The sequence below is a fragment of the Bubalus bubalis genome, chromosome 12 (assembly GCF_019923935.1).
Source record: "Bubalus bubalis isolate 160015118507 breed Murrah chromosome 12, NDDB_SH_1, whole genome shotgun sequence".
In the NCBI taxonomy this organism is placed as follows: Eukaryota; Metazoa; Chordata; class Mammalia; order Artiodactyla; family Bovidae; genus Bubalus; species Bubalus bubalis.
Window position 1 is genome coordinate 94966975 of NC_059168.1, and position 25608 is coordinate 94992582.

Sequence of the window (25608 nt, forward strand, 5' to 3'; positions counted from 1 at the left end):
GTTACCTGGGTATCGCCTTCATCCCATTTGGAGCATGGCCCTGCCCTAGATAACCCAAGCCTATTTGGGAGGCTCTGCTTTGGCCCCAGGATGTAAATAGGCAAAAGTAGCTGGAAACTAATTGCAAAATTTATTCCAGGGCTGCGAGGGTTGGGGGGTTCTTAAGGGCACTTCTCATTTGGGGGCTGGGGCATCGCCAGCCTGGCCAGGGGCACGTGTTTCAGAAGAGAGGGGCGGCGACTGAGACAGGGTGCTGGAAGGCGGGGGCAGGGATGCCCAGCAATCTGCAACTGGGCAAGCTCAGCACAAGCTGCGACAGCATCGTGAAAGCGGGGCAGACCGCGGACGCCCGGCCTGGAGACGGAGGACACCGGGGCCGCTCCCTGGTGCCTGGCCCTGCAGAGGGTCTTTCGGGATGTAGGAGAGGAGTCGAGGTGCAGCTTCAAAGGTGTGCAGCAAGGAACCCGATGGGATGGGGCCAGTGAAAGACGGTTCATCAGCAATGTCCCTGACCTGAAGCCCCTTACACTCTCCCCCCAAGATCACCCCGATTCCCACTCACAGAGACTCTGAGCTCCCCACAGGCCATGTTGCTGTCCACCTAGTGGGGTAGAGGGACAGGCTCTTCTCTGGATTGGAGTGGGGGCTCAGGAATAATGACCCAGCACCACCCCTGGGTACTCGGTATGAGGGTGTCTGGAGAGAAACCACGGGCTGTCCTTGGTGCTAGTACCCCCAGTCTCAGACCTCAGATCTGTCCCCTGCCCCTCCACATACATACCTTTCAAGGAGCATCTAAATTAAAATCAAATAACAAAACAAAACAAACTTCTTGACTACAGCCTTGCAGATAAATATCAGCCAGGAGGGTCAACTGTGAACAGGGCTAGAATGCCGATTGTGCCAAACCAAACTTCTCCTCTGGCGGGAGAGGGTTAGAAAGATGATTGTAGCAAAATACTTTTCAGATAACAACGTGTCAAAGTTCTCCCCTGCAGACGTCAGATGGGGCAGAGGGTTTAGGGAGGAGGTCTTTTTGTCCTAACCAGTCTCCCAGTGTCCTCCAGGGCCCAACAGTCCCCTTGCCTAAGTTTGCAAACTCTGTTATCCTTAGTTTACAAAACAGAGGGCTTCCCTCCTGGTCTCCAGGAGGGGGTCTGGAGACCCTCTCCTCTCCCGCCTGCTGATGTCCACTTGACCTCTCTCTGCCTCTGCTCCCAGGAGAGGACGAAGGGATGACCTCTGACTCAAGGGACGTTGAGGCCCACCAGGGAATACGAACCTCCTCCCTGGGCCTGGGATCCAGACTCCAGGACAGACAGCTGGGAGCAGGGGGAGGGAAGGAGTGGCTAGCAGCCACGTCCTTGGGGCACTCTGAGTAGCAGGCAAGTGCCAGCAGTGAGTGGGGACCACCTGCCCTCAGCCAGGCCCTGCTCACCCTCGCCCACCTTCCCAAACACGGGGCTTCCAAGAGCTGAGGGGCAGCGGCCTACGTGGTGGGGTCCTGGGTCAGCGTAATAAAAATAAACCACCTGGAGGCCGCAAGGGTGCTGCGACCCGCCCCCTGGCCCCGGCCCGGCCCCCCTCCCCCGCACTGGCCCGTGTTCAAGTCTGCTTGGCCTGCAGCATCTCGATGAGCAGGTTGTTTCGGGGCATCTCGTTGCCCAGGTGTTTGTGGTACAGGTATTCCTTGGCCTGCATGCTCAGCGCCCGCACCTCCACCAGGCACAGCAGCAGCTGCTGGAACTTGTCCCCACAGTGCGGGTAGTGGCACAGGGTGTAGTCGAGCAGGGCGGCATTGGCCTTCTCCTGAGCTTCCTTCACCAGGCTGTGGTTGTTCAGGAACTTCACATCTGCAGAGGGAGGAGCCGATCACCAGTCCCGTCACATCACCGACACTGTCGCTGGCTTCACCCCACCAGCGTCCCTGCGATCACCAGAGACGTGGGCACTTCCGCCACAGTCTCCCCATCACCGCCACGGCACCATGCCCGCGGTTGGCAGACACCGGCACCAGCATCCCTGGTTTTCACCCACATGGTCCCTGTCGCCGTCAACTACCAAACCTCAATCGTTCCTGCCACCACCAGGGGCGCCATCACCAGCGACACCGTGGATGAACGCCACGACCAGCAGCAGTCACCGCTGCTGACACCCCTGTGGTTGTCACGCACTAGGCCACCGCTGGCCACCCAGCCACAAGCACCTGCCACTGCCGCTGCCGCACTGTCATCGCGCCCAGCGCCGCCATCACCGAGACCATCGCCAACCTCCCCCGGTCCATCCTCGGGTCTGTCTTTGAACCTCTCGATTTCTTCACTGGCAAAAAGAGCACCAGTAGCATCTACTTCACAAGACGGCTGTGAGAGTTCAGGGAGCCGGCATCCAGAAAGTGCTCAGAGGAGCAAGCGTCTGGCGCTTTCCCAAGGCTCCCTGGGTTACTGTCACTGCCACTCCTCCTGTCCCCAGGTCCATGGCCGACACCATCCCCCACGGTCAAAAGCATCCTGTCGCCATCATCTCCAGGGAGTGACCATCCGCATCAGCACCCCACCACCATCATCACTCTCCCATCAGCACCATCCCGAGAGGCGAACTGTGAGTGGAGGGGTCCCATCCACTGTTCCAGAGAGAGGCAGGCACGCTGTTGGTCCTCCTTCTGACCCATCAAGAGGCTCCAGCACCTGAAGGAAATTCTCTCAAGGGGCCATGGGGAGGGGGCCTTGGATGCTCACTGCAACAGTATTTACAGCAATGGGGAGGTGGCCCGGATGGCCGGGCGGGGGCTACACCCCCAGGAGTCCTGTGCAGTAGGCAGAAGTGATGGAGCAGACACAGCACTGAGCAAATGGACAAACCCTTAAAAGCCAGGGGCTGAGTGTGGGGAGAAAACAGAATAAAAACAAAAAAGGGAGATTCAGAATGAGATCTAGACGGGAACACCATCTTTGCTGCTGTTGCTTAGTTGCTAAGTCCTGTCTGATTCTTTTGTGACCCCATGGACTATATTCTGCCAGGCTCCTCTGTCCGTGGGATTTTCCAGGCACGAATACTGGAGTGGGTTGCCATTTCCTTTTCCAAGGGATCTTCCTGACCCAGGAGTCAAACCTGTGTCTCCTGCATTGGCAGGTGGATTCTTTACTGCTGAGCCACTGGGGAAGCCCAAAAGCCATCTACACAACTTTAAAATGCTTGCAAAGGACTTCCCTGGTGGCCCAGAGCTACCAACGCAGAGGCATGAGTTCGATCCCTGGTTGGGGAACTAAGAACCCACATGCCGCCCAGTGCAGCCAAAAACAACAAAAACCAAGACAATAAAAAGTGCTCGCACAGAAAACACGGACATTCTGTAAGAACAGGGACAAAACATAAAGGGACAATTGCCTATGGGAGGGAGAGGTGGGTGGCTGGGTAGCTCTGTGTGGACCAGGGACAAAGGAGTGTGGTCCTGCCCAGAGGCCCAGTGAGGAGAAAAATCAAGTATCTCCAGTGTGAAATGGATGGTGGTTGAAATCCCAGCCCCACTGCTTAGAATTGGTGGCCCACGCCCTAGCCTCTCCTGACCTGAAGGCCTTCGTCCTCTATGAAAGGGGCCACGCCCCCCTTGAGGCAGGGGAAGCTGCACAGGCGCCTGGCCCCCAGGGTGCCCATAGAGGGCCAGTTTCCTGTCACAGGAGCCCTCCCCAGCTCCTGGGCAGCATCTTCAGCTGGTGCCCTGCCTAGGGGCTACCGATCAGCAGGAACCCACAGATCCTGTCTGCATCCCTGACTCCTAGCCCTGTCTGGTCTGGGATGTGGCGGCCTGTGGTTCAGAAAACAGTCGTCCATCCACTTCCCCTCGGCTCCCACTGCTCGCAGCCCTGCCGCTGCGGGGGAGTCTGGAGCCCAGCATGCGCAGCCCTTGGCCCTTCTAATCCCTCCTAACACCCGCTGCGCCAGGAGGGCTGGATGCTCCTGGCAACCCTGATCCCCAGCCGCCCCCAGCGTGCCCGTCGAGGCCTGTGTTGTCCAAAGTCGGATTTAGGGAAATCCGAGCTGGACCTCGGGCGTATGGCAGGATCTGGGCACTCCCCCGCTCCGATCTTTCCCCCATGATATTCCCCTCCCCTCATATACTAAGTGAGCCGGGGTCATGTTCTTCCTGGCCTCCCCAGAATTACCATTAGCCCATAAGGCACCTTTGTGCCAGTTATACAGAAGGTCCCCCGTACCTCACAGAAAGACAGGTGAGGGGCATGCAGGCTGGGTTTCAGGCTCTACCTTCCCCTGTCTAGGCGCCCTTGTTCAGTTAAACAACCTGTCCAACTGTACATGACTGTTCCCTAGCCTGGTCCTCTCCAGACTCACTCAAAGGTCATGGGAAGTCTCCCCACCTAACTAGCCTCCCTGGGGGCAAGAGGTGCCTACCAGTCCCATCCATTTCCCAATCTCTTTCCAACCCCATGTACCTTCAATCCTACCATCCCCTGGGCTGAGCAATTCTCCAGTTAGTCTTCTGACAATTTACAATAGGAAGCTGGGGGTCCAGAGAAGGGTAGGGACCAGCTCAAGGCCACACAGAAGGCAAGGGGCCCAGAGGAAACAGGAGGGTGTGGGAAGGACTGGCCAAGATGCTGCAGTAGAGGCAGGAGTGGGAGGGGGCTGGGGAGGACCGGAGCCTCGGCTTTACCAGGATTTACTGTTCCCAGCAGCAGTGTGACAGGGACAGCAGGGCGGAGCACTGGGTGGGGAGGTGCAGGCAAGGACAGCGTTCAGGGACACACCCCTCCTGGCAGCTCTCAGCGGGCTGGAGACCCCACTGCCCCCCAAGGTGGACTGCAGGGCTGGGGGAGGGATGCACGGTCACTAATTGAGCCCCAGCCACCACAGTGCAAGACAGGAAAGTCGTTTTCCCAGCACCCGCCGCACCTTCCCTGCCCACCTCCATCAGTTAATCCCTACAGACAGGAAGGCAGGCAGGAAAGGGTGTCCTTCACGCAGGTGTTAAGGACAGTGGAGCGTGCCTGGAGCGCACAGTGGATACCAGAGCCGGGACTCGAACCCAGATCTCTCTGGCTCCCAAGCACTATGGGTAAGCAGGGGCGGGGTCGGGCCTGGACACGGGTTCCTGGGGGATTAGATGACATGATGACCTCATGTTCCATCCAACCCAGGAGTCCGGTCCAAGGACTACCCAGCCTGGGGCCCTTGGTTTCCCCAGGGAGACTTCTGGACTCCCCCCTTGGAGGGGAGCATGATCAAGCCATGCCCCTTCTCCTAGCCCCCCTCTAAAGGGACTGCTCTGAAGATTCTCTGGGATGACCATGTGACAGAGCCTACATCCCTTTGGACAACACACCCTTCCTCCCTTAGATGCAGGAGTCACAGAAACCTGAAGGTGTCCCCTCCTGTGTTGGGGGCTCAAATCCCAGCTCACCAGCTGGGTGACCGGGGGCAAGTCTCTTCCCCAGTCTGAGCCTCAGTTTCGCATCATCTGCACAATGGGGGCAAATTCAGCTCTGTGTCTCAGGGCAGCCAAGAGCTGGACCTCATCTGCTGCCCCGCTATGAGCCCTGAGCCGCTGAAGGTTGGAGATGGGCCTGCTTAGCAGTCCCGGGGGTGGTTGGGTGGGGAGGGGGAGCTGGGAGATAGCACCCCCACCTCCGAGAGCAGCCCGCTAGCTCCGCGGAGCCGGGGGCCCCCAGGTTCTCAGAAAAGCCCCCTTTTCACGGTTTAATTGAATATTTGAATAATCCTTTCATTCCAGCGAGGCATAAAGAATGTTGTCCCAATAGCGGTGACTCAGGCAGGCGCCCCCGCGCACAATGGCCCCTCGAGTGGGGCTGCTATTCAGGCCGCCTTTTGTTGGCGCGAGCAGTGGGTAAATTGCAAACGCTTAAGGGAATGCTGCTGCCGCCGCCTCAATGCAAGTCAGGAAATCGAATGTTAGGTCAATCCATTAAGCTTCGATTAAGTCCTCTGCAGAACAATGCCAGCCAGGCCCATCTTCATAAACACCGTGATTGCCAGGAGAGAGGCACTAATTTTAATTAAACCTCCTTACCTGCCTTCGCGCCTGCCTGAGCCGGCTATTTAGACACCAAATGGCACCCTTCTGTGGAGGCAGGCGAGAAGGGGCCGCTGGGCGGAGGGGCAGGGTGGGAGGGCGGGGCGGCCGGGGTGGGGGGACAGTCATCGCACAGGTTCAAGCTGAGCAGCTCAGGGAGGCGCTGCCCCGGGGTGATGCTCAGCACGCCAGCTGAAGGGCGATGGGCAAGTGGCCACCCCTCTCTTGGTTCCCAGTTCCCTTGGGGACCCCGGTCTGGCTGTCTGGGTGGGATCCTGGGAGTAGCCCTCTCCCACCTTCCAGACTCAGGGCAAATCTTGCCCCTCATCTTGCCCAGATGTATCCGCTTCTCCCAGCCCCACATCCAACCTCTGGGCTGCCGCAGGCATCCTTTTCCCATGCTGCAGTCAGAAGGACCTTTCCAAAAAGCAAACTAGATCATGATTCTCCTGCTGCAGATCCTTCCCAGGAAGCTTCAAGGTACTGGCCTGGCCTTCAAGGCCTTGTACAGCTCGGCCCCTGCCTGCCTCTCCAGGCTCCTCTTCACCTTCTCCCTGCCCCACAGCTACACCCGAGCTGTCAGGATTCTCCCCATCCCTCTGCACCAGCTATTCCTTCTGTCTGGAACGCCCTTGCTGCGGCTTGTTTTGTTTCTCCCAGAATACTCCTGCTCGTACAGCAAGGCCCAGCGCAGAGGGCCCTCCTCCAGGCAGATTTCCCCAATATCCAAGCTGTCGTTGGTTTCTCTTCTTGGGCCTAGCCCTGCTCACGCTGGACTGCTCAGACTCCTCTCCTAACCTAGAACCTGTCAGCCAGCAGCCTCTGTGGCTCCCTGGCTTGCTCTCACTGTGCACCCAGGAGCTCAGAAAAGCCTGGGTCATAGGTCTTCTCCCCTCAAAGCCCCAACATTCTGGCCCCCACCCGGAGGGTCATTATCATGACCCAGGTCACTCCCCACAAAGACAAGGCACAGTGTGAGATAAAGATGGAGAGAGACTTGTTCATGCATTCACTTCCTTCCCTAGCTTGCATTGTTAGAGGCAAGATCCTGCCCCAGCCTCCACCATGGCTGTCTCCTACCAAGCCCTGCAGCCTTGCAGACAAGCCCCCTCCAGCTACCAACCTGTTGTGCCAGAGTCAGGAAATCCAGCCTAGGCACCCAGGCCCTGACCACAGCCTAAGCACAGCGCTTCCCCCAGTCAATACTCCACTAGTCACCCCACTCCCAGCCTTTATCCTACCCTCCGCTTCCCCAGCTGCCCCGACTCTTGGGCAGGCACACACTTGCCAGACTGTGACTATGATGTCATTTCCCACAAAGACAACGTCTCTTTCCTGCCCTCTCTCCAGGTGACAAGGCATTCACTTCCCTCCGTTCCAACCTCCCATCCCATCTATACCTCTGCTAAAAGATGTATTCCCCCTAGCAAACTCCTACTCATCCTCCAAGGCCCTGCTCAGATGTCCCCCTTCCAGGAAGCCTTCCAGGCGGATCCCTTGCTCCCCATCCCGGATTCCCCATCTCTTTGTCTCAGCCCTGATAGTGCTGGGCAAAGGTGTCTCCCAGACAGGGAGCTGCCTGAGAGCGGGGGCACAGCATCACTGGGCACAAGGAGGGCACTGGACATAGCTTGCTGGGTGAAGGAGGACAGAGGGAGGCTGACCTGATGAGAACCCAGAAGGAGGGTGGAGACGTGAGTGGCACAGGCTGGGCCAGGATCAGGAGGGCACAGGAGGCATACACCAGACACTTGTGGAGCTGGGAGAACTGGTGGCCTGGGCTGCCCTCTGCCCCTGCCTGGCTTTTTTTTCCTCCTTGGCACTTACCACAGTCTTCCAGGTGACACATTTTACTAGTCATTTCACTAATCTGTATAGTTTACTAATCATATTATGCTTATTGTCTCGTCTTCCCTTGAAGACAAGGATTTGGGTTTGTTTGTTTGTTTTTTTGAGTGAGTGAATGAAAAAATGAATGAATGGGCAAAGGGGTCTGGGCCTCAAAGACACCCCTGGAGCAGGGAATTAGGAAAAGCAGGGAACCTCAGGATGGGAACCAGGGGTCAGAAGCTCCTGAAATAACATGGGCATTTTCTGGGGTTGGCCTGGGCACTTCCCTAAGGCTTTCAGCCAAGAATTGACCAAATTCTCAGGAGAGGTCCTTATCCCATAAAGGGCAAGTCTTAGACCTATCCTGGCCCTCTGTCCTCCCACACAGAGAAACTCAGGCCCAGAGATGAAGCAGGCCCTGGACCAGGTCCCCTCACAGCTTTATTCACGAAGGGAGGGGGCCTGGCTTCTCCGAGGACGCCCATCAGAGAACCGCCGCACCTTGGGGTCTCTTCGCCAGCCCCACCTCCACCCCACAACCTGTCATCCACCTGACCCCCAGGCCGGGCCTCGCTCAGCCCACTCACCGAGGCTGAAGAGAATGAGGAACTTGAGGCAGACGAACTCCTGGCGATCCAGCTGCAGCGCGTGCAGCTGCAGCACCAACTCCTGCGCCCGAAGCACCAGGCTGTGCAGCAGCGAGCCCGCCTGGGCGGCCACCGCGGCCAGCTCCACCTGGGCGGGCACAGGGCAGGGTAAGCGCCGCGAGGGGACGGCGTGCAGGGCAGGCGCTGGTCGGAGCCTGGGGGTCAGGGGCGCCCGCCTAGGGGCGGGGCCGGGTGGGAAGGCCTCTCTTCAAGTCCCCGCCCCCCCGACCCCTCCCGGCCTCGCGGCTCTGCTCCCTGCATGGAGCCAAGCCCCCCCCCACGCAGCAGAGCTGACATCAGGCAGGTGGGTGCAGAGGGAGCGCTGAAGGGTCCTTCATGCACGAAGAGCGCCGTCAGATCAGATCCCGTGGTGCAGGCAGCTTGTGTGCTGTGTGTGGCATCTGCAGTGAGCGCCACTTTGTGTGGGTGTGGGGGCGGGGGCAGGGCGGCTGTGCCCGGAAACACGTGGATGCGGCCCCATGACTGCCCCGGGGGGCCGCATGTGGACACCTGGACGGGGGATGTGGCCACACCTCAGCTCACGTTCACACACATGCAGGGACACACTCACAGGGCGTGAACACACACACACACACAGTCTCCTATGGTCGCATCACAGGGTAACACACATACATCCACATGTCCATGTATACGTTCTCACTGACATGGTGAGGAGCAGATCTCAACATCCACCCACTTATGTGTGTGGAGATATCTGCACAATAAAATACAGCCACAGGGTGCACACACACACAGTCCATGGCCTCAGAGACGTCCACCCACCTGTTGGCAGGGGCCAGCACTCCTGCCTCACACTCACTTCACGTGCACTCACAGGTGGCCAGCTTTCTGCTGGCCGTGGATGGCCTGAGACACCCAGGTGAGGACAGAGGATGAAGACAAAGGGCTTGGGGTGGAGGTAGGGGGTGGGGAGCAGGGCCGTAGTCTCCGATCTCCACCCCACCCCCACTCCAAGCACCTGTGAAACCCACTCCCCCTCTTGAATCCACGCCCCCCTGCCACACACACACCAGGAGTGATGCTCCCTCCTTAGGTTAGACCCTGGGCATCAGCCTCCCTTTCCTCCTTCTCCTTCCCTCCATTTTCCCTCCACCCTGTCTCAGCCCCTCTTTGAATCATGCCCTCCCAGGTCCCAAGTGTTCTGAGCAGGGGGTGGCTACCTTCGTTTCCTCTTCACCACCCATCCTGCCATTTCCTCAAATACAACCTGGCTGTGAACTTCCCCACTTAAAACTCTTCTGATGCCCCCTGTTTGATTTCAGGAGCCAACCTAACCCCACCATGTCTCCCATCCTGGGGTGCCCAAATTCTGACTCTGAGCTCTTTGGGGCCCAGACCCCTTTGCCCATCCATCCATCCATCCATCCATTCAGGATTTAGAACCTGCAGGTCCCTAGCGAGCCCTCCAGCTTTATCTCGTACCTCATCTCAGCCCCACAGGGCGCCTCCCCTCCAGACCCTCCTCCTAGCAGCCCTGGCAGCTCCGCAGCCCTAACCTGCCTCTCTGAGCTCGGCTTACGCAGCCGTCTCCTCTGCATGTATGGAGGTGGGGACTGTCCCGCCACCCCTGTCGCTGCCCGACCAACCCTTATTCACTCTTTCACTACTCAGTGCCACCGCCACCTCCTCCCAGAGCCTTCCAGACCCTCCCCACAGCTCTGAGCTGCTCCCCCAGAACAGGGCTCCCAGAGGCTGGCTCCTCTCCAGGTCAAAGCTAGGCTGGTCAGAGGGAGGTCGGGCTGGTGGGTATCCCATGAAGCTGGGGAAAGGGCTGATATTCAGCGGTGTCTAGGGCCAGCCCTGGAGAGGCCTGAGATCTCTTCTGGGCCCAGAATTCTGGAAGGGCATGGTTGGTGGGGGGGGTGGGCAGGGGGCACAGTAGGGTCTGGTCACCTCCTGCCCTGTGACCAGCAGGATGCTGCCCTCCTTGCCATGCTGAATCTGACGGTAGATGTGGTCAAAAACCAGCAGCTCGCTCCAGCAGTTCTGCAGCAGTGTCATCTGGTCGGCCACCTGCAGGGAAGAGGCACATGGGGGTCCAGGGTCCAGTCCTGCTGGGGACCTTCCCCTCACCCCTCTCCTGCCAGCTCTGCGTTCAGACGCTCAATGGTGCACATGACCCGGGCAAGTTGCCCAGCCTCTGTGTCCAGTCTGCCCATCTGTCTTCCTCATCAAAGTAAGGTACAGGTCTGGCAAAATAATAAGAGGGTCCAGTGGAGGCACGCTGGACTTGGCTGGGCCTGGCTGCAGGCCATGGCTCTGCCTCTTACAAGCTGTATGATCTTAAGCAAATTCTGTCACCTTTGTGGGCCTCAGTTTTCTCATCTGGAAAGTGGGCAAAGTATTATAAGGTGGTCCAGCACATATTAAGCCCTCAGTAAATGTTAGCGCATAATGTCCACCAAAATGCTTTGTGAAGGATTCCTTCAAATGCAAGGGAAAATCAGTGAGTGTTAATTTTTCCTTGTGCCTATTTGGCCTGTGGTCACATCTCTAGCAGCCTCAACCACTCCAAGAAAAAGCCATGTCAGAGGGCTTCCCCTGGGTCTTGTGCAGAACCTTCAAGCTCAAGCCTGCAGCCCAGCCCAGGGAATGAGCAGGTGGCTGGCAATGGTCTACATCGGAAGGAGGAACAGAAGGGTACACAGGGCCGATTCTGAGTCCCTAGGCTGTACTCGGGGCACTCAGTGTGAGGGCAGGGACAGTCTTCCAGCATGGCGATCGCCACACTCTAGCCTGACAGTGACAAGTGGGACTCAGGCCCATGGGATGCCAGAACCAGAAGGACCCTCAAGGAACCCCCAGCCTAAACTATTTCCAGATGAAGAATCTGCCACTCAGAGAGGGCAAGGGACTCTCCAGGAATCAGAGAGAAACAGAGCCAGGCCAGGGCCACGGCCAGCAGTCTCGGTCCTCAGCTCACAGCAGGGACAACATTGAACCCTTGTGGGTGTTCAGAACGGTGCTGGGTGCAGTGTGTCCTCCTGGGGCCACACAGTGCAGACTCCAGTCCTTCTCAGCATCTGTGGCTCATGGACCAGCCACCGTCTACCGAGCGGGTACTCCCCGGGCACCTTCCTGGGCCATGCCCTGCAGTGAGTGCAAACTACAACATCAAGTCATGTCGTTACAGCTCCACAAGTGTTTGCGGTAAGTGCTGCTGTCATGCCCAATCTACGGAAAAAAGGGGGATTCGCTGGTGGCTCAGATGGTCAAGAATCTGCCTGCAATACGGGAGACCCGGGTTTAATACCTGGGTCGGGAAGATCCCCTGGGGGAAGGGAATGGCTACCCAATCCAGTATTCTTGCCTGGAGAATTTCATGTATAGAGAAGCCTGGAGGGCTACAGTCCATGGGGTCACAAAGAATTGGACAACAAGGAGAAAGGACACTGAGCTCAGAGAGATCAACTAACTTACCCCAGGTCACACAGCTCTTTCTGGTTCATTTGTGCTTTTAACCACTAGGTATGGAGGAAGCCCCACCCTTGCCACCCCTGAGTTCAGGGCATGTTCACTACTGCCCCAGAAAGCCTCCCCCTCCTCCCGACTTGGCAACTACAACATCTCATGGTGCTATTCATGGCTCTTCTTCATGTCTTCCCTGGTAACCTGTGGGATCTGCCAGCAGGATTGGTATCCAGCTCATCTCTGGGCCCCCAGAAGAGGGGAGTCAGTTTTGCTTGATGAACAAATATGTGTTCCTCAAGACATACACAGACAGCCCAGAGGAACCATCCTCAACCTGGAGGCCAGAGGCGTCCAGGCAGCCCCCGGCCTGTGGGGAACTGGCCCAGACCTGACCAACAGCCCAGCGTGGGGCGGGGCGTAGAAGCCCCTCTTCCCCTCTGCTCTGCTCTTCTCCTGGGGGTGGCCCTGGAGCCAGTCCTCAGACAGACAGGAGGAGAGAAAAGTGGACAAAGAACAAAGCAAGCTGCCGGACACACAGACAGGTTCCTCCCGGACTCGCCTGCCCAGCCCTTCCCAGCCCACACGGCTGAGAATAAGAGGAAGGGTCTGTCGCTACCCTGCTCTGCCTTCCCATCCTCCTGCCTCCCCTCACCTCCATGTCAAGAACCCACCACTCCCCCTCCTCTCCCAGCAGAACGTCCATCCTAGAGCCTCATAACTGTCTGAACAAAAAAAAACACCCGAGCCAGGGGAACCCCAGGCTCAGGCAGAAGTAGCTCTGAATGGGAGAGGCCAGGAGAGACTGAGCAGGCAGGGGGCACCTGGCCTTATCTCACCTCAGGAAGTGGCCAGCCCCCGGAGCGCCTGCCCACCCCTTTGAAGGAGGGAGGCGAGGCTCAGCAAGCACCTCGACCAGGCCCCGTTCCCCATCACCTCCTGCTCGGGGAGTCACACTGGCCGTTTTGGCCAACCCAGATGGAGACAGAGGGTGTGCAGGGATGGGCTCTGCCCGCCCCACCTCCCCACCCACTGGGGCCCTCGGGAGCAGACACCCTTGTGGCTGAATTAAGGGAACAGGGGGTGGGGAGATGGAAGCACATGAGATAAGGGGGAGAATTAGGAGATAAGCTGGCTGAGCTTTGGGCAGAAAGCAGAAGGGGTCACAGTGACCCGGCTGGCCGAGCCCCGGGAGCAGACTCTGTACCCAGACCTCGGACCCCGGCAGTGGGGGCAGCCCCGCCTCAGGGGTGGAAGGGGAGCAGGCAGAGAGATGTACCTTGGAGGCTGGGCGTCGGCGCCCTGTGCCTTCTGGTTCCCACTTAGCCACACACCCGGCCCTGATTTCCTATTCTGAGAGATGGGAAAAATAAATCCTCCCTCTTTTGGTTACAGAAAACAGCGGTGTCAGTCGTGAGGGTTCCCAGGTGAGTTATTCCAGAGACACTGCCCCCCTCGCCTGGGTTCCCCTACCCATCAGCTAAGCAGTTGCGCCTTCCAGACGCTTCACTCTCACTTTGCCTAGATGGACACACAAAGATACCAAACACCAAACAGTCTGCACACAGAGGAAAGCGCGCACACACACACACACGCACACACACTCCCCCTTTCATTAAAAGGAAAACCACAGGGCCAGGTCCTCTCCACAGGAAAGCAGGTGGCGAAAAGGCTCATTTAAGCAAAGAGGGCTGGTCTTCACCTTCCGTGGGCTTCTCCCTAAGCAAAAGGTTCTTCCTCTACCTTTGCCCTGGCAATCAGGACATTCGCAGTCTCAGCCCTGGGGTCCCTCATCAGCCGGGCCTGTCTGCTGGGCCCACCAGCCGCCCACCCCTCCCGCCAGTCTGCCACAAATCTTCCTGGAGCCTTGACACTTTGCAGCCTGCCTCAGAGACCGGGTATTTATGGGTGCTGAGATGACCTCCCTCCCAGCAGGCCCCCCTCTGGAGTCCCCTGGGGTCTGATCGGTCTGGCGGTCGAAGGCCAGCGGGCTCTGTAATTCTCCAGTGGCTGACAAGCCATGGGCTGGCCGTGGCGCTGTCCCGGCTGAGCGGTTGGCGGGCTGTCATTTGTCAGCCCAGGACTGACAGAGTTACTGTCACTTAAATGAAACCATATATCTAAGCAGTTAAATGTGTTGCCGATTGAGGGCCTCGGAGCAGGGCGTCAAGGGTGCACTGATGTCAAGATGGGTCATTAGGCGTTCTTGGCCCTCGTCTCCACCTCCCTGATTGCTATCTCGCATCCTCCCAGCTGTCCCTCAGGGGAACTGTCCAGAGAGGCTGCCTGCCTGGGCCCTGCCCCCACTGAGCAGTGCGCACAGGTGAGTTTCTGCTACCTTGCAGGTACAAAGCTGCTTTGGAAGCACAGGGCAAGGTGGGCCCTGTCTTCTCTCAGAGCCCTAGAATGCTCAGAGGAGCATGGACACAATATATCTTTTCTCCTTCTTCCTGTCCCGGCCTGTCCGCCACCTGCAAGGTTAGATTCAGTGGGACAGCAGCAGGGGGTGAGGGAGGAAGCTAAGCCCCGACTCACTGAACACTTCCTGTGCATTGCGCCCTGTGCTAAATTCTTTAACCTGTCCCTGCTCACTAAGCCCTTCCAACAACCCTATGAGGTGGCGATTATGTCCACTGCCCCCTTTTTACAGATACGGAAAACTGAGGCCCAGAGGAGTAAAGTCACCAAAGGCACACAGCAGATGAGTGGCAATCTGGAGGCTACACACAGGCCTCCTTGCTTCCAGCCTGTGTTTCTAATCTCTGTGCCACATCATATTTAGCACACCACAATTGCATGAGACGGAGCATCATGCAGAGACAGAGGGACATCAAAGCTGGGAAAGAGGATGGAGGAGGGGAAGCCCAAGAGGACATCTGAAGCCCCCAGTATCAGCTCAGCAATGACCTCATGCCTTGCCCTGGGCAGCGAGATGTCATCAGCATCACAGGGGACTGAGTGGGTCTCTCTAGGGAGAGCTCCGGCTCTGTGGTGGGAGCCGGCCTTCCCTGGCTGGCTGTCCATCACCCACCACCGAAGGACCTACTCCTGGTTCAGGCTCTGCTTCCTGCCCTCCCTGCCTCTCCAGCCCTGCCTCAAGTACTGCCTGGGGTTCCCTGACGCGTGATGCCTTTTTGCATTTCTGCACCTGATGCTGTTCCCATTTCCTGGAACACCCTTAACCTTTTCAGACTGCTTTCTGGAGAGCGGCAGATCAAAGAAACCTCTCCTAACTTTCTAAGACAGAACCATTTGCTCTCCTACTGGGCTCCCTTGGCCCCTTTCTTTGGCTCTCAGTGACCTGGGCACCCTGTGCCCTGTGTTGGCGTTATCTATGTGCATGTCTGTCTCCTCCTCTGGCCTGCAGCCCTCCGGGTCCCATCCATTTCACTGTCCCCATGCACAGGCCACGGGCGGCCCCACTCTCAGAGCACCCTCTCTGCTGGCTGCTAAGATGCGTCCTGCCCAGAGGTGAGAAATGAAAGGTCAAAGGGGAGAACAGAGTCACTTGGCTTCCCTCCCACTTTTCAGCTTCCCTAGCTCTGGCTCTGCAAACACATCAGCCCAGGACTTATTGGACCAGTGGGAAAGAAGTTCCATATGGCTGATGAGAGGCCCTCTAAGGGCTGGGCTAGTACTTATCTGCAAGTCTCCTTTACAGAGGTTGGTAACCTGGGCTTGATTCAGAGACTCTGGGAAGGGGAAGCAGGAAGGTTTGGACCACAGAGAAGCCAGAAGCAGGAAAAAACACTCAGCAAAGCTGGGACAAAAGCCCTTCCCATCCTGCGTGAAAAACCCCCGAGAGACCAGGATGGCAGCCAGAGGAAGTGCCCTGCCCCTGGATCCAGGGTTCTGGAGGGCCAGGAAGGCTCCGTTCCTCCTCCCCTCTGCACTGGGGGCTCATGGGAGGCTTGGAGGGAAAGCTGGCAACCAATCCAAGGGTCTTGGGACCCTCATCCCCCACTCAGGGCGTCCAGGCATGAGTAGAAGGCAGATGGGACTGTTTGAGGCCCTGCCTCTTGTTCTGTCCATGAGGTCGGCCTCGAGAGGGGGCATGGGTGAGAAGTCCCACCCCACAGCAGACACACGGCACATCCCCAGACCTCAGCCACGACAGAGGCCCTCCACAGTAGAAGCAGAAGCCATCGCTGCCAACTCTTGACTCCCAGAGCAACCCAGGCCCCCGGCCCCACAGTGCCTCATGGGTGCACAGTGCCCAGCCTTCACCTCACCCCTCCCCCACCCCACGTCCAGCCCAGCCCCGGGAGGCAGTGCCCCCGGCCCATCCGGCCACATGCCCCTGGAGGAAGCCCAGGCCTGCGTGGCGTCAGCACTGACAATGCTGCTCAAGGCTGCAGTGGCCCGCAGGGAGGGCAACAGGCCCTGCTGTTTACAGCCAGGCGGGCAGACCCGAGAGCGCAGACAGCAACAAGCCTGGAGTAAAGGCCCATCGTGTCTTGGTCTAAGCCTGGGAGGATGGGCTTTGGCCAGACTTGGGGGCCTCTGAGGTTGGCAGGACACCCTGGTCAGAGGGAGCCAGGGCACTAGAGGGGCAGCTCTCAGCCTTTGAGCGCTTCAAACCACTGGGCGGGATGAGTGGGATGTTCTTCCGTGTCTGGCCTTAGTTTCTCCTGCTGCTTTCCTGCTTATTTTAGCCACAGGTATCCCAATCCAGGGGAATGGAAGACCTTGCAGCCAAAGTATCTGGAAGATGAGAGGCGGGCCCTGCCATCCCCTACTTATCCTGGCACCTAGCTCTCCCTGTACACGCACACACACACACATTTACACCTAGGACCAACCACCATAGGGCTTCCCTCGTAGCTTAGTCGGTAAAGAGTCTGACTGCAATGCAGGAGACCTGGGTTCAACCTCTGGGTCCGGAAGATCCCCTGGAGAAGGAAATGGCAACCCACTCCAGTATTCTTGCCTAGAGAATCCCATGGACAGAGGAGTCTGGCAAGGCTATATAGTCTACGGGTCACAAGAGTCGGACACGACTGAGTGACTCAGCATAAGCACACCAACCACCATGCATGAGAGATGCAGGATAGTAAGATGTTTCACCTTAGGTAGGAAGGAGAAGCACCCCAAACTGAGATACTAACACCCCTTCTATGATATCTGAGGCTAGTGGGGAGTGATGGCCTCTCCAAATGAGCAGACAGGAGAGCCTGGACTCTCTTCCTGATGCTGGGCTGGGACAGCCAGAGACAGCTTCCCAGGGACTCAGCTAGTCCTTTGGGAGAATCTAGAGAAAGAGAAGTGTCCAGAGAGCTGCAGACTGGGAGAGAGACAGAGACTGAAGGGACTAGAGGGAGACAGGGAAACAGACAGATAGCACACCAGGGAGAGAGACAACAGAAAGAGGCAGAGATAAAAGAAGCAGAGGCCGTGAGAGATAGATACCCAGGAAACAGAGAAGGGGAAAGAGGGAGGGGTGAGTGGGGAGGAGGGAGAGGGGCAGGAATACTCCTCGCTTCCCCAGGGTGGCCTCCCTGTCCCCTGACACAGCCTGAAGCCAGTGGGTAGGCTAGTCCACCCAAGGGGTGTCCAAGACTGAGACTTAGACAGCTGAGAAGACACCCCAGATCCAGCAGCCAGCCAGGTGGGAGGAGGGACTCACCTCCAGCTCCTTGAAGACCATGCACCTGCGTGCCCAGTCCACGATGGAGATGAAGGTCTGGTCGGCCATCCTGCACAGGAGGCTGAAGGGCGCAGGCTGATCGGGGCGGCCTTTGGCCGGTTCCTGCAGGCAGCCCACGATGCGTGCCCGCACTTGGTCCTCATCTGGCTCCAGCTGCAGCAGCTGGAGGATAAGCTCGGGCACACCAGGCCCCCCCGAGAAGGGCTCTGGGTAGCCATAGGGCGGCCCGGGCTGTGGGGGGCTGGCATAGGGCTCTGGGTACTCAGACTTGATGGCGCGGCCAGGGAAGGCAGGGTAGAGGTAGCCAGCCAGTGGCCCGTGGGCGCTGGGCACAGCCATAGGCAATGCTGGGGCCCCAAAGTCGCCCAGTGGCCCAGCTGGTGGACCTGAGGCCAGGCCCTTGGGCTCAGATGCATGCAGGCCATGGGGCAGCATGTAGTCCGGTGGGGGAGGGGGCGGTGGGGGCACCCCCATTGGGGGGCCTGTCTCCAGCTTGAAGCCATTGGCTCGAATTTGTGCCTTCTTCTGCTGCTTCAGGGCCCGGTCCCGCTTGTACATGGGCCCAAACTTGTTCCGGCCGCCTCGCATGCGGTCAGCACGCACAGCTGTGGGCAGAGGCAGAGGGGGGCAGGCTCATCCCCTACAGGCCACCCTCCCTACCGCTCCACTCACAACTCTTTCCCAAACGGATCTGATTGGGCCTCTCCCCAGCTCCGCACCTCTCATGGCTCCTCCGGTGCCCTTTACCTGCCATTCACCAGAGTCAATCCCCTAACCTGGCATTCAAGGCCCTGGTCCCCTTGCCACATTGTCTACCCTTCACGAGCCCCAGTCTCCTTTCCTCTCCACCTTACTATCTCTCTGCATCTCTGCTTGGCATGTCCCCAACCCTGCCTGTGATATTCCTTCTGTCTCAAAGGCTTTCCATCTCTTGTGCTTTACTAAACACCCAAAGTGTTCTGGGTTCATGGGCAGCATCCTCTTCTTACCCAGATGTCTGGCCTCTCATCCCACTGAGTGGTATCATATCCAGGGTGAGAACTTCCAGGGGCCCAGCAATGGGCTCAAGTGCCCAGCACAGGGCCTGGCAGGGAGGTGGTGATGGGAAGTGGGCTCTGGTCAGCCTCATTCCCAGGTGGGTTCCCAGGGTCCAGCTGCTTCTTGACTGTCTGCCTACCTCTGTTGAACCCCTGTTGCAAAATGACTCAGGCTTCCTCTGCTGCCTTCAAATTTGAAGCTGAGTTAAGGGCTGGCTGGGGCTCTGGGCTGGGGGAAGGGACCTCCCTTGCTGACCAGATGTCCCTCTGCCTGGCCAAGAATGTGTCACCAGCCGGACCCAACAGGTGTATCTCTGCAGCCGAAGTGTGGCCCCTGCCCCTGCTCAAACAGGACCCCACCCTGATCTCCCGGAGAAGGGAGAGGAGAGGAGAGAGAGGCCAGTGCTCAGCAAGGAGGGTGTCCCAGGGCCCACCCGGCCAGTCTTCCTGCCATGGGAGTGGGCAGCCCTGCTCCACTCCCTCTGGCCCGGGAGCTGGGGACCTGGGCTCTGGGGGCAGGACAGGATATCCCCCTTCCATCGGGAGCCCTTCCTCTAGGTGGCAGGACTTATGGCCCCGGCAGCTTTCAGAGCCACCAGGGGCCTTCTACATTGTTTAAAAACTTTAACCAACAGCTGCCTGCTCGGCGCACAGCCCGGCTGGGGCCAGCAGGGTGGAAGGCTATGACTGTCCACCCTCAAAGAGTGTGAGTCTTTCCTGCCGAAGCGTTTTTCCTCCCCTCTGGACAGAGAGTTAGGGGTGGGGGTGGGGAGACAAGGATGGGCCTGGGTTCTCTGGGGGCACTTGGTCCCCACTGCCCAGCTCTCTAGGGCCTGGCTAGGGACCTGCTGAATGAATGAACTGAGTGAACCTTCTGGCTGGATGGACGGACGAAGAGATGAGTGGTCTGGGTGAGTGAGGGCTGCACAGTGATGCTGGATGGATAATAACATCAGTAAGGATAACAATAACAGCTAACCTGTTGAGCATTTTCTACATTTCAGGCACCATGCTAGGAGATTTTCATACAATTCTCTCACTAACTCAAGGAGGAAGGTACTACTGAAAAGCCCCTTCCCTTGTGGTAAAGAATCCCCCTGCAATGCGGGAGACCTGGGTTCGATCCCTGGATTGGGAAGATCCCCTGGAGAAGGAAAAGGCTACTTTCCTTTCTCCAGTATACTGGCCTGTAGAATTCCATGAACTATATAGTCCATGGGGTCACAAAGAGTCGGACAGGACTGAGCAACCTTCACTTTCACTTCACATGGGGAGTCTGCAGCTCAGAGGTTAAGGGACTCGCCCAGTGTCACCCACCTGTAAGTGACGGCACTGGGACTTGAACTCCAGTAAAGGCACTGAAAACCTTGGCTCTGGCTTGGTGTTGGATGTCAGTGGGGGTGTTACAGAACTCACAGAGGGAGGAGTTCTGTGGGGCTCTGCTCCCAAGGGCTGGGGAGAGGGTCCTCTTTCTGGGGTTCACTTTTGGATACTTCCCAACCCCACCCCAGAATGGTCCTATGCGCACCCCTTCAGCCAAACCGGCATCGGTTCTCACCCCTCCCCCATAGGGATCGGCCCTGATTTCACGTGAAGGACTAACTGCCTGGCCTCAGAAACTTCAAGAAGACCTATGGTACCCTCCCCGCACCCCTTCTCCCATCTCCACCCCCTGCCCTCTCGTCGTCAGAGGTCAGGGGTAGGAGGCACGGCACTCGCACCTTCCAGGCGCATCCCAACCGTCAGGCACTTCTGGAAGCGGCAGAAGGGACAGCGCTTGCGCTGCGTCTTGTCGATTTTGCAGCTCTGGCTCTCGGTGCACGTGTAGTGCTTGTTGTTCTGCACCGTGCGCTTGAAGAAGCCCTGGGAGAGAGGGGAGTCAGCGCAAGAGGGGGACAGGCTCTGTCTCCCCTTCCCTGCACCTCCTAGCCGGGCTTTCCGCCGCGTCCCCGCTCGTGGCTCACCCGCCGCCGCCGTTCGCGCCTGTCCCCTGCCGACCAGCTGCCCGCTCACCTTGCAGCTCTCGCATGTGAGCAGCCCGTAGTGGTAGCCGGACACCTTGTCCCCACACACGGGGCACAGCTCGTCCAGGTCCTCGTCGTACGAATAGTCCATGCCCACGGCGTCCGCCTGTGGAAGGAGGAGAGGTTCATGGCAGGGCCGGACGGTCGCTGGTGGTGCGGGGGGACCTGGGCGCGGTGGGTCCTGCGCCCCCGCGGCAGCGCGCCCCTCGGGGCCCTGCTTACGGGCCCGGCCCCTGGGCCCCACTGCAGCGCCGGTGGTCAAGGACGCCTGTTGCAGGCCCCCCATGAGAGCGCCCTGAGCAGCCGACAGCAGCACATGTGTCCGGAGCAGCTCCCGTGCGTGCGGGGCCCTTGCTGGCCCTGTGTCCGCGCTCCCGCCGCGCCCTCTCCCCACCCTCCCAGGGGCTCCTCCTGAGTGGCCCCCCACCGCGGCCGATCTGGGACTGTCAGATTAAATGGGCTTTGATCCGGATTCGTTCATTTAAGAACAAAACCCCGATTCTGAGAAAACGCAATGAGCTCCAGCCGGGGAGATACCATTGAACCCCGGGTGGAATGGGGCCCAAGCGTTCTGGGGATCGGATGGGGACGAGGGAGACAGAGGCAGAGTCTGGGAGACCCAGAGATGGGCAGAAAAGAGAGCGAGAGACACCGACCGTGGCTACTTAACTGAGAGAGTACCCCAGGGGCGACGGAGACAACGAAAATCCGAGAGTGACAGAGAGGCATTGATGCAGAGTCAGAAAACCTGAGGGAGACAAGAAAGGTGAAGAGACAGCGAGACAGAGGTAGAGACAGAGAGCAGTGGAGATAGAGAGATGAGAGAACGAAAGAGACACACACAGAGGGCAGAAAAAGACAGAGAGATCGGAGACACTGGGGAACAGAGGCCCAGAGAGAAAACCTCGGAGAGACAGCTGCAAAGCCAGAGACACAGTTGTAGATGAGAGACAGACCAAGACACCGGAGAGACAAGAGAAACCTGGGAGATACCCAGGCAGAGAGACAGAGACACTGAGAGAAAACCTGGAGAGACGGAGGAGCCCGGCCAGGGGTTCGGGGACGGGGTCAGCGGTCGGACCCCGGCCCGGAGCTCAGAGGCGCGGCCCGGCAGAGTCGGACCCGGACAGGCGCTCGAGCTGAGAGGGCGGACAACGACGGCACCCGGGAAGAGAGCCCGAAATCGCGGAGCTGCCAGACCCCCAGGCCAGGAGAGACAAAGCCCGTGGGCGGCAGCCACCGACACCGAGACCGAGGCCGTGCCACCGAGACGGGGACGTCGGGCGGAGACCGGCGAGGTGGGCGCAGCGGGGACAGCGGGCGCCGGGCGTGGAGCTGCAAGCCGGGCGCGAGGCGCAGAGACCTCGGACGGAGACCCCGCGGGCCCCGAGAGAGAGGCCGAGCCCGAGGCGGGGGAGCGACCTCGGGCGGAGAGTCGAAGTCCCCAGGAGGGAAGCGCGCAGAGCCTGGATGGATCCGGCCAGCGTAAAGGGGCGCGACGGCGGCTACAGCCCGCCCGGCGCCCACCTGGCGGCTCCTGCGAGCAGCAGCGCCCCGCGTCCGGCCACTGCGAGCCCCGCACCTCCTGGCCGCGCCGCCGCCGCCGGCGATGAGCCGCACCCGGGCGCAGCGCCGCCCGCCCGCGATGACGGCCGCTCGGGCCGGGGGCGGGGAGGCGGGGGCTCGGGGCTGGCGGCGCGGGGCCTCGGCGCTTCCCCACCCCGCCTCCCCGCCCCCGCCGCCTCCAGGGCCGCTCCGAGGCGCACCTGGGACCCGGGCCCCTCCACTGCCAGTGCGCGCTGCGCGAACCCGCCGCGCCGGGACCAGGGGCCGGCCCCTCTATACGGGCTCTTGCGGTATTCGGGGGCGGAGGCCCGGCCCGCGCCCTCCAACGCCACCGATACGGGTTCGTGTCTTTCCTCTCACCCTCTCGGACTCCCATCCCCATCCCGGCCCCCGGAGCCCGGGCACCCGAGAATCTGAGCAGGTGCTGGACGCTTGGGAGCCTTGGGCCACCCTCCTGCGGTGAAAGGAGGCGAGTCCCTATTTGCAAATCCTGCTTAGTCTTGGTGAGGGCCACGCTGGGGGCGCTGGCCGTTTTGCAGCATGGAAACAGGCAGGGCAAACGTAGGGGGACCCTGGCCAAGATATTGGCTCAAGGCTAGAAACTGAGTCCCCACCCCACCCCCACCCAGGCACGTTTCCTCAATGGAGATTTAAGCAAATCTCCCAGCCCTAGTTTCCTCATCTGTAAAGTGGGAGTGATGCCTGGACTTTAAGGGTGGCCGTGCGGATGAACGGAAGCAGTGTTGGCAAAACACACGCCTGGCACTGCGGAATCGCTGAAAGCATCCAGATGGGAGATCTGGGGCAAACTCTTCTCCTTGAGCTTCGGTTTGCTTGGCTGGAAATGGGAGTCGTAGTAATTCCACCCTGAGAGTTTTCCGAGGTCTGGTGAGGACTCAAAACCACCGAGGGCGTGGGAGCTGGGAGAATAGAACGCAGGGGCAGGAGAAATCCCTCTCCAGTCCAGTTCTGCGCTCTTACTTGGGCTGGGAGCAGGGCAAGAGAGGGCCCGGCAGCCCTAGGAACAAAAGTGTCCTGGGGACCTCGAGCAGAAGGGCTGAGCCATTGCTCTGAGCTGGAGGTTGAGGCAGGGGGGCAATCGATTCAGTCACTCTCATTTTTCAAATGTAAAAAATTGAGACCCGAAAGAGGAAGGTGCCTGCTGGCATCCTGCCCCTGCCCCCTCGGGGCACCTAGGGTCCAAGAGAGTGTTGGAAAAAACGAAGCCAAAAAGGCATGATCTTCAAGCGGGCAAATACCACAATTAGGCATTTGCAGCTTCGCAGCTGCCCCAAAGGCTCAAATCTGAAGGCTCAGACCCTCGGCTGTGGTCAGCTTCATCTGGGCCTGTGCCCTGAGGCCTCTGGCTTTAGCTGGAGCTGGCGCCTTGGTCCTGCGAGCCAAGGCCTCAAGACCCCACGCAGACCACCTCCCTTCGCGCTCACCCAACTGATGAAAGACAGACTCTGCGGCCGACTTGTGAGGCAAGCTTGGACAGGTCACTTGGCTTCTCTGAGCCTCAATTTCTCCGTATATAAAATGGAAAAGGTCGGCCCTACAGAAGAGAGTCTGTGATTTCCGTGCGAGTCCATGGACCGGTCTTGGTGAGGAGGGAGGAAAGAGCGTTATTGCAGACCTCTCCACCCGCTACCCCAAACCCCTGAGAAACCAGAGTGTCTGCAGGAGCTGGGGCGTGGGGGCCGCTGCCACTCAATGGTCAGGGAGGGGCCCTCAGAAAGTGGCAACCAGGAGCAGCCGAGAGGGAAGGGAGTTGAGGGGGAGGGCTGGGCTGGGGAATCCCCAGTCAGCTTCTCTGGGATGGAGCCCATGGCAGTCTCTTAGACCTTGTTGAGCAGGACTCAGGCAGTGTAGGCACAAGTCTGAGCTGGGGACCCAGGTGGGGTGGGGCCTGGGCTCTGAGCCAGTTCTCTCCTTCCCCTTCCCCTTAGATCCCCTCTCCCAGAGGTTCCACGGTCACTGGCTGGGAGCCCTTGTGTTGACCCTCCAGGCTTCATTGCACCCACTCCTCACAGCCCCAGGTTCTAGCTCAACATATGGGGAATCACAGCCCCTCACCCACCTACCCAGGGAAGCAAACTCAGACCTGGCCCAGCCACAGAACCCAGAACCGGGACTGACAGATGGATACTAGAGACAGACGACTGAATCCACACAGAGACTCAGAGACATCCGCAGAGACAGCACAGAGTTGCAGGCAGGGAGACGCAGAGACCCAAAGACAGACCCAGGGACCATGGACGTACATCCAGGCTATGAGGCTTGGGCCAACGCAGTCCTGGGAACACCCGGCCACTCGGAGACAGCAGGACACCCCACAGATCCCCGTAGGGCCTGTCCCCGTAGGCCCAGCTCCTCCCAACAGCCAGCCAGGGAAAAGAAGGGGTAGTGTGGTAGGAGGGCAGGTCTGGGGAGATCCCGGGCCCCTTTCCTGCTCAGAGGAGCAGGCACCAGTCACTCAGCAGAGCAGGCAGTGGCCGGCCCAGGCCGCAGGGAGGCACTGAGGAGGGAGGCTGGCCATTAGAGGCCTGGGCCCAGGCCCTCACTTACGGAGCAGAAGGCGAGCTCGCACGCTGGATGAGGGTGGCCAGTGGGCACCAGGGGTCCGAGGGGAAGCTCCAGTGGCCCAGGTGGGGCGGTGGTGACCGTGGGCACACGGAAACTTCTTTACGCCACGGCGGGCGGCGGGCGGACAGTAGGCTGGCCCTGTCCGTCCGTCCTCCTCCTCCTCCCCGCCCTGGGTGGGGGGGCCACCGGAGGCCCAATTGGTCTCTGCCCCCACGTGACTCTGCAGGCCTCTCTCCTTCTTTGTTGGTGTTTCTCTTCATTTAGGTCTATTTTTTTTTTTTTTTTTTTTCTTCTCCTAAAAGAAAAAAAAAATACTCCTATCTATCTCGGGGCCGCGGATGGGGGCGGAGGCCAAGGCACTCTGGAGGCCTTGGCCAGCTGGCTGTTCCAGGCCGCTGTGGCAGCGCAGAGGCAGGGACCCCACGTAGGCGGGTAGGCAGCCCCGCTTGTTAGCGACTGGGTGGGAGTGGGGCCTGATTTATGGGCAGCTCCCCCACCCGGCCTGCAGCCCGGCCTCTCTCCCCTTGAATGGCTACCTCCCTGGGGCCTGGCCCAGCGGGGTCTGGCCTGGCCCAGACATGTGAGGGGAGTCAGGTTGGGCTGGCGTGGAGGCAGGGTCACGGATGACTCGACCAGGTGGCCCTGCTGCTTTGGCCTGGTCTTTTTACTCTTTCAGAAGATGAAGAAAGGAAGAGGGGATGAAAGGCAAGCAGGTGAGCTGACTGAACACCTCTTGTGTGTGCAATTTAGTCCACGTTGGCTTCTTTGGATGTCACCATCCACAGAGGGCTGCTGA

General features: G+C 59.2%; 1 protein-coding gene across 3 annotated transcripts; it reads right to left on the reverse strand.

Moving 5' to 3' along the window:
- Window positions 1-107: 107 nt before the first annotated feature.
- Window positions 108-25005, reverse strand: NR5A1 (nuclear receptor subfamily 5 group A member 1). 3 transcript variants are annotated; one of them, XM_006049283.4, is made up of 7 exons: window positions 24795-25005; window positions 20650-20766; window positions 20358-20499; window positions 17579-18204; window positions 10438-10557; window positions 8464-8611; window positions 108-1853 (listed from the first exon to the last, which is right to left on the reverse strand). In XM_006049283.4, the coding sequence occupies exons 2-7, from the start codon at window positions 20749-20751 to the stop codon at window positions 1606-1608; spliced, it is 1386 nt and encodes a 461-aa protein (XP_006049345.1). In that variant the 5' UTR covers window positions 20752-20766; window positions 24795-25005; the 3' UTR covers window positions 108-1605.
- Window positions 25006-25608: the final 603 nt, after the last annotated feature.

What these genes read in the sequence shown, in the direction of transcription:
- NR5A1 (XM_006049283.4), bottom strand. Translation starts at nt 20,751, where the DNA reads ATGGACTATTCGTACGACGAGGACCTGGACGAGCTGTGCCCCGTGTGT. An exon ending in TGGTCTTCAAGGAGCTGGAG is followed by an intron (nt 10,558 to 17,578) that starts GTGAGTCCCTCC and finishes TCTTCCCTGCAG; the next exon opens with GTGGCCGACCAGATGACACT. An exon ending in CCTCATTCTCTTCAGCCTCG is followed by an intron (nt 1,854 to 8,463) that starts GTGAGTGGGCTG and finishes CTCCCTCTGCAG; the next exon opens with ATGTGAAGTTCCTGAACAAC.